The 8,524-nt window shown below is 36.4% G+C and overlaps 1 protein-coding gene across 1 annotated transcript; it reads left to right on the forward strand.

The window, feature by feature from the left end:
* Positions 1 to 1,421: 1,421 nt before the first annotated feature.
* Positions 1,422 to 8,154, forward strand: LOC140787716 (uncharacterized membrane protein At4g09580-like). The gene is made up of 4 exons (XM_073136805.1): positions 1,422 to 1,843; positions 3,172 to 3,442; positions 3,558 to 3,728; positions 7,769 to 8,154. Exons 1-4 carry the CDS (start codon positions 1,617 to 1,619, stop codon positions 7,898 to 7,900), a joined length of 801 nt encoding a protein of 266 aa, XP_072992906.1. The 5' UTR covers positions 1,422 to 1,616; the 3' UTR covers positions 7,901 to 8,154.
* Positions 8,155 to 8,524: the final 370 nt, after the last annotated feature.

Genomic DNA, 8,524 nt, shown 5'->3' on the forward strand with positions numbered 1-8,524 from the left:
CAAGATAGAGCCAAATCCATGTATTATCCGAACTCACGAAAGTCCAAGAATTTTACACTTCGTTGGTGCGTTCGAACGCGGCCTAGGTGCGTTCGAACAGCTTGACTTGATCTCAGGTGCGTTCGAACAGGCTCAAGTGTGTTCGAACGCGACAGCTTAAATTTTTTAGGTTGCGTTCGAACGCGTTTGTGAACGCTACTCTCGGTCTGTGTGAACGCATGTACCCGTGTTTGAATGCGCTTGTGAACACATCTCTCAGTCTATGTGAACGCATGAGCCACGTTTGAACGCGCTTGTGAATGCAGCTCTCGGTCTGTGTGAATGCGTGAGCCCATGTTCGAATGTGCTTGTGAACGCAGCTCTCGGTCTGGGTAAACGCGTGAGCCCGCGTTCGAACGCGCTTGTGAATGCAGCTCTCTATCTGTGTGAACGCGTGAGCCCGTGTTCGAACGCGCTTGTGAACGCAGCTCTCTATCTGTGTGAACGCGTGAGCACGCGTTCGAACGCGCTTATGAACGCAGCTCTCGGTCTGTGTGAACGCGTAAGAACACGCTGTGAACGCTGTGTGAACGCGATGTGAACTCATATAATTTTCTCTAATAATCTTGTAATTCTTCAAACCAGAGATTTTCTAGACTTGTATAAAAGCTCATATACATATATAAATATACTTAGAATATTTTGTACACAATTACCAACAATTAAAAACCTAACAAATTATATGAATGGGGCTTGGCCTAACAACTACAAATGTGGTGATTGGGTTAATGTCTCGCTCCCTCTTAGAGCCTTTTAGGGCTTTGATGTCAGCAGTGTGACCAAAAGATGGGCATAAAACATGTCAAGATGATGTAATGCAAGTTAGAAGTATGAATGTAATATATAATTGAGCCGAGTTTGATCTAAGCTAAGCTCCGATCAAGTCAAACTCGAGCCTAAAACAAGTAAAATCAAGCACATTTTATAAGCCTTTAACTCAAACCCCATGCTAACTCAAGTCAAGCTTGAATTAATAAGCCTGATTAGGTAGATAATAAACCTCTATATCTTGATTTAATGGTTTTAAAATTTGTATATTTGTATGCTTAGAGTCTTTTATCGAATAAAACTTCAGCGAGCCTACCTATGATCATTTACAAACAAACAGGTCGAGCTTGATTATTTTGACAGTCCTTAGTAGGGGTAGGTAGATCAGCTGTGGTTTAAGTTAGGGAATTATAAATTGGTCTATTTTAGGACCAAAGGGGGCCTTCCTTGCGAGTAACATGACTTCTGAGTTTTTTTTTTTTTTTTTTAAAGAAAAAGAAAAAACATGACTTTTGAGTTTTGACGAATGTGATTAGCGAATAGAATTATCTTCCAAATTATCCGTTATCCCTAATCCCTACTAGCATCGCACATCTACAACAGTAACGCGCGGCATATGCCATTTCGCCAGCAGCAGCTCCCACCTGGAAGCTTTCCTCTCTCCATTTTTATGTTATTTTATTTATTTTTTCCCTCCCACCACATCAAGAACCGTTTTCGCGAAGCAATCTTTCTTGAGTCTTGATACAATCTCGCGCGACGCCATGAGGCGATTCCCTTAGATACCCCCCGCCGTCTTCTTCCCTTCCATGGCTCCCCTCCGGCTCGCGATCGGCCGGGATTTGGAGACGGCATTGCCCGCGTTGCACAGGGGTGGCGGAAGATCGCCGCTGACGCGGTGGGAGGCAGCGGCTGCTCTTGCGGTCTTCTTGCTCTTCGTCACTGGGATTTTCTCCATCTATCTGACGATGCCGCACGCCGAGTATGGTAAGATCCTCCGGCTGCCTCGCACCCTCTCGGACGTTCGCGTGCTTAAGTGAGTCGCCTCTTGCCTCTCTTTCCGTGTGAATTTGCGATGTTAGATGATGATCAGATGAGATTGGATATCTAGTGCCTTATGTTGGCTGAGAATCTGTTCTTGTTCTTTTATATTTCTTACTACTATCACTTGTAAGAAAGATTAGCTCTCAACCTGGTTGATACTCCCAAGAGATTAGGTATGGGTTATTTGTGTTAGAATATGAAAAAAAAAATCACAATTTCGTAGTAGCTTAAGTTTTATGGTAGCTGGTCAATTAATATGATATAAGAGCAGAGTTTCTGCATTTGAATCCCAGGCCTCTGTAATTTAAAATATAAAATCTCCACCCATTTAAATAAGTTAAAGTGAACTTGAGTTTATTAAAATTTCTCGAGCATAGAAATAAAGGGAGAGTATTCTAATATAAAATATAGGAATCACCTTTCTTTGTAGCATAAGCTTTTAGAATAGATGATGAGTTAATAATTTGCATGTTACCAACTTACTGTCGTCTTCTTTATTGGCTCTTTGTTCTACTTCATGGCATGAAATTAATTGACGGACTCATATGTATGATCTTCTATGATGTATTGGTTAGGCGAGAATATTGTTCAAGCTTGTGAAGTAAGCATTCTATCAAATCCTCTCTAAGATCAGCCTAATTTCCCTTCCCTGCCAATTATCATTCTTTCTTGTTTTCCTGTGTTTGGCAGCATAAGGTACTGGTATAACTATTTCTTGCTCATCATTGGAGATGCACGTTAAATTTTACAACCTTTCTATGATTTGAATATTTTGATAGTCTAGTTTGTGGATGGTACATTAGACTTTATCCTTTCTTCCCTTTCAGTTCTGGGATAAGTTGCTGGTGTAGCTGCTCCGCATATAATGCATGTGCTGCTAATTGACTATTATGTATAAAACCAATATTAAGAATGTGCTCAAACCCTAAGCTTATAACATTATCCTAGATTTCGATATTCAACTTTATAACCTTTCTAAATTTCATGGCTAGTTTATGCATGTGCATATAAAAAGTGCATTCTTTTGGTGCATGTTGCAAAATATGCTCTTGGGGTCAATGTGGATCCCTCGGCCTTGCTCTTTATAACACATATTCCTAGTCTCTGACACTACTGTTTTCATATTGAAGAATATTTAGGATGAGCCTGTGTTTACTAATTTGACTTCCTATGTTTATTGACTGAAAGAAAGCACATCAATCATGTCTAAATTATTGCAAAAACACTTTGAACATGCTTTTTTACATTACTTTAGATAATAAAGTTTGCCCTGCGTCCCACCAAAATCACTAATATTTCTTCTATGCCTTTACTTTGTAGAGATGATCTTGCTGTCTATGCAAGAGAATATCGAGCAAATTTTGTACTAGGTTATTGTTCGATATACATCTTTATGCAAACATTCATGATTCCTGGAACCATATTTATGTCCTTGCTTGCTGGAGCGCTGTTTGGGGTAATCAGAGGTGTTGTCTTGGTTGTTTTCACCGCTACTGCTGGTGCATCTTCCTGCTATTTTCTTTCCAAGTTGATTGGCAGGCCTTTGGTCAGCAAGTTGTGGCCTGAAAAGTTAAGATTTTTCCAGGCAGAGGTACTATGGAATATTTGTTGAGTTAATTTTATTTTTCTGTGAACCATTTATTATCCCTTGTTCCGTTTTACAAATTATCTTTCTATATTCGAAATAAGTTCTTTTATGAATGCAGATAGCAAAGAGGAAGGAAAAGTTGTTGAACTACATGCTCTTTTTGAGAATAACTCCAACTTTGCCAAACACGTTCATAAATATGGCATCTCCAATTGTTGATATACCTTTTCATATTTTCTTTGTTGCAACCCTAGTTGGTATTATTCCAGGATCTTATGTTATTGTAAGAGTAAGTTTTCAGTTCTTCATGCTTGTCAATTTAACTGTCATTTCTTTTTGTTACATAATCTAATTTCAAATTTCCATGTTGCTACCTCTCTTTTGAATGCTGCATTGTGCTCCACATAGTTATCTAATGATTTAAGGTCATGCTACATTTTCACTTTTTTAGTTTCAGGATTATCTACTATGTTCTGATTAGTTCTTGATTGCTAAACAATGAGCTTGGATGAAATGTGAGCAATGGTGCTTTGTGGCCATCTGTGCAAACTAGAAAGTGCCTTAGTTTATTACTAGCATGTCTATGCTTGACTACAAGAGAAAACTCAGACAAGTAACTAATTTCTTGTTGTCATAAATAAAGAGGCCCCCGTTGGTAGGCTTATCATGTCATCCAATTTCTTTTCTGACTTTGCTTTTGTTCACAAAAACTTATCACGGTAGAGACTACAGTTTATATCAAGTAATAACAAAGTATAGAAGAGGCTGAACTTGATCCTGATGATAGATTGCATTTTCTTGTAAATGATTGTTATAGGCTCAGCTTCTCTTGTGCAAAATTACAAGGATCTCTATCCCTTGTTAACTCCCATCTGCAGATTTCTGCAGACATGCCTGGATTCTCATAGGTCTTGTATATAGAAGATTGCATCAAATGCACTTCTGAGTCACATTCATACCTTTCATGAGAAGAATAGGCATTAGATGTTCTTTTGTCTCAACAAAGGAAACAGAGACTGAATGTACATCTTTTGTCATCTTATGGGGATTCTAATATGAAAATACGATGATGTTCTTTTTCAGTATTAGGGCCATATTCATATTTTATCGGCATGATATACTAGTGATTACAGTAAGCAACCTTAGTTGTTTATTAAGATATTCTTTTTCTTGTGAACTATTTTGTTCCCTTGATCACAATGTAAGTACTTATTGTGTCAAATGGACAGAAGATTCCAAATTATCTTATGTATTGATATAATGATGCATATTGTGTTCCTAACAATAAATTTAAAAAGCATATTTAGTTCTTATGATGTGGGTATAGTTTAGAGTCTCTTTTAATTTACTTTTTCCTTATTTGCTTCCTTAGTTGGCTGTTGGAACATATGGAGAATAGAAAATCTCCAATTTGTTTCAAGTTAACTTCAAATTGTGTATGTAGATACTATCATGAAGTGGTCACAAATTTTAATGCCATTTACTTCTGACTTCGACCAATCCATTCACTATCGCATACAGTTCTATCTTTGTATGAATACTACAATAGACAAACAGTCCTCTTGAACTAAATATGGAGACCATATGGACTAGAAATAGGTAAATCTTTAGGGTCACTACCTCCTCGCTATTAGCATAATAACCTAATTATCATAGTACATTCTGATAAACATGGTTTGCCAAACTTCATGAACTGAATTCTGAATTAATTGTTTCATTGTCTTATTGTACAAATTTAGAGAAGTCAACCGGCTTGTGATTTTTTAACAGATTGTATGGATTAACTTGGTGACAAATTTACACATTTGTAAATTAGTGTTTTGTTTGTCCAATGTGATGTACACACCTTACACTTTATGTACATATTACATGACACATAGAACTTAGAATTATATTTGAAGACTTGATTCTAAGTTCAGCTTTAGATTTCAGTCGGAATGCGCTCAAAGGGTCCCTGACATGTTCGAACATCAACACAGAAAGCTTGGTACCCCAAAAGTCCATGACCACTGTTTGATGAGTGTGCGATCATCAAAAGTACGTCAGTTGGAGCTGGCCACTGTTCGTAGAGCATTCAAACTCTGAAAAGCAAACCTAAAGGATTCTTTAAGGGCACTTGAATGGTTGTGCAGGTGTATAGTTCTAACATGGGTTTGAGGGCTTTATTGTAACTATGGCCACCCATTTCTTAGTGGATTTTCTACAACTATAGAAAGGATATTTTTAGATATTTTTTAGCTGTTCTCCCCAATGAAAACCCTAGGAGCCAAAAAGTAAAGAGGGGAGATCCATCACACTACCAAGATAATCTCTTCAGCAAAGAGTTCTTGAGAAATCTTATCAGAGCTACATCGATTCATCTACATCTTGTAAAAGCAGCAATCTGTTATGGAAGAACATCAATCAGAGGGCAATCTGTTGCAAGATGAAGTAGTTTAATGTGAGGTCTAGTGAGCAAGAGAGTCTTCAATACTTCAACCAATAGCTGTGAATGTCTTGTTTTGGGCGTTGTAAGTGTTGTCTTGCATCTATCTTTTAACTTTGCAATAGATTAGGGAATCAGGACAGAATTACATTGTGGTTAATAATATTGATTTGTCCTGCACGAATTCTCCTGTTGTTCATCCAAGTTAAATGGTTTGGTGGATGATTGCATTTGCTGACATATCTAGTTATCTGGAATGTGCTGTCAGCATGAGGTATCATGATGCTGCAATACTTGCTTGGAAACAAACAAGTATCTTGACGGATATTTCGATATTAAATTTGCATCCAATCTAGGAATCGTATAGGTCATGTTGAAGGCAAAAGTGTTAAAACTATAGACATCCTTTGTGAAAGCTGCGGTGATATGCTGATGGAGAAGCATAAATGCGATAATTTCCACTTAATGATGGAACCCAAGTTTTTATACAAGTTTGCCTTGACCTAGTGTTGGTTAAGTTCTTGAATTCGATACCAGTAGGTACATAAAAATTACCTCCTCAGTGTTGTTTCAGATTGAGAAGGTTGTAGTGACCCTTATTGATTCTCTCATGGTAAATGAACTTGTAGCATCATTATTGTTTAACAGACTGTGATAAGATCTCAGTAGAGGAGCAGAAATGAACTGATCATGGGAGGAGGCTTGAAAACTTGCATGGATTATGCGATCAAAAGCAATAGTTCCTTGTGGAACTCATGTTTTGGGAGAGTAGAGAAGATAGGAGTAGAAAGTTCATCCCCTACTTGTGTCTTTGCAGAGAAGAATGAGTTGAGCACTAGTACAAGAAGTAGTAATTATATTTAATGTGACATAAAATTAATATTAAAATATTAGAAAATAGTAAATTTGTATTGGAAATTAGTAATGTGTTACACCAAATGATAAAAATATTGTTGGTTAGATGTAATAGTAATAATAATGTATATTTTCGGAAATTATAATATTCTTTCTTATAAATATAGATTTAAAATACTCCATATATCTGCACTATGATAAATGCGAACTTATAAATGCATAGCAATGCGGACATATAGCTATTTTGTATGCAGTACTGCAAATATATAACCATGTAGTGCGTGGCAGTGTAGATATATAGTCATATAGTGTATAGTAGTGTGAACATATAGCCATATAGTGTATGATAGTGTAAATATATAAGCATGTGTAATGCATGACAGTATAATTATATAGTGCATGGCAGTATGAATATATAACTATCTATTATGTGGCAATGTGGATATATGACTATGTAGTGTATGACAGTGTAAACATATAGCCATGTAGTGTATTGCAGTGCAAATATATAATGCATAGCAATATAGACTTATGTCTTTTGTACTACGTTGCAACATGAATATAATAATATATTTATGTGATATGACTATCTTTCAAGAGAAAAGAGAGGAGAGAGAATGAATCTCAACTATAACTAAGGTGATGTCTAATTAAATAATATTAAATCTAGGGGCAAAATAGTTAGGTCAATTGTACACTAGAAATAGGAGACTTAATCTAGAATAAGGATATTTCTATTCCATATGCGAACAGCTTAAAATAAGGTCAATTGAGCATCTTCTAATGCTCGGTGCCCACTAACGATCTGAATGTCATGCTCTGTCCTTACTAAAGTATTTATTCTTTCAGGAGTAAGTACAACGAATAAGTCACTAATCAGCAATTACAAGTTCTGTACTTGTTAAATTATTCAGCCTCATGACTCTTATCTCTGTTTCTGATATTTCAGCAATACCTTATGGCTGTTAATTACTTTGGTAAACTATTATGTTCGGTCACTTTGAACATTTATCACTGCCTAGCACAAATTAGCTTCTGTCTTCCTGCAGGCTGGCCTAGCTCTAGGCGATCTAAAATCAGTTAGAGACTTATACGACATCAAAACATTGGTAGTTCTGTTTCTTATTGGATCCATCTCCATATCTCCAACAATCCTCAAGAGAAAGCAGACCTATGAATGAGACCATACCTTTCAGATTCTTACATTCATTGGAAACTCCAGACAATGAAGGGTGTTACCGTGTTAGAGTAGCAGTGCATACTGTTGTTCTGCAGATTATGGAAATTGGCATTTTTTTATAATATTATATAATTTATTTGGTTATTTCGTGGTGAAAAATGTAAAGCAGAATGGATTCTTCTATACCTTGTAGACAGAACAAATCTTGTAAGTAGTTAAAATGTTCTAACCCACCAGACTTGGTGCTCAACCAAATCTCATTTTGCTACTTTTTCTTTATGCGGTGCTTCATTGTTTTCAAGCTAAGTTTCACTGTTTTAGTTTAGGAGTTTTATGGCTCGAGAATAGATAAAATTGGAACTATCACACATTTTGGATGATCATGATTTTTTAGCCATTATACACCATGCAAATACAAATATATTGTTAATTATTAGCCAATGGTATTGGAGTGATTGACCAAACTAGCCTTATTTTAATTTATTTATCAAAATGGATTGGCCCTCAAATTTACTTAAAACATCGAACTCATAAGCATTTTACGTTGTTTTCACTTAATCAATGACTAGTAGTGGTTGTAAAAGTATAGATGGCTTCAAGGTCTTCATTTTTACCTGTTGGCACG

The sequence above is a fragment of the Typha latifolia genome, chromosome 4 (assembly GCF_019914945.1).
Source record: "Typha latifolia isolate L0001 chromosome 4, TyphaL0001v2, whole genome shotgun sequence".
NCBI classification, from domain to species: domain Eukaryota; kingdom Viridiplantae; phylum Streptophyta; class Magnoliopsida; order Poales; family Typhaceae; genus Typha; species Typha latifolia.

Bases quoted from the DNA above. Each gene is read 5' to 3' on its own strand.
- LOC140787716 (XM_073136805.1), top strand. From the start codon at position 1,617: ATGGCTCCCCTCCGGCTCGCGATCGGCCGGGATTTGGAGACGGCATTG. The intron at 1,844-3,171 runs GTGAGTCGCCTC...TTTACTTTGTAG, and splicing joins TCGGACGTTCGCGTGCTTAA to AGATGATCTTGCTGTCTATG. The intron at 3,729-7,768 runs GTAAGTTTTCAG...GTCTTCCTGCAG, and splicing joins GATCTTATGTTATTGTAAGA to GCTGGCCTAGCTCTAGGCGA.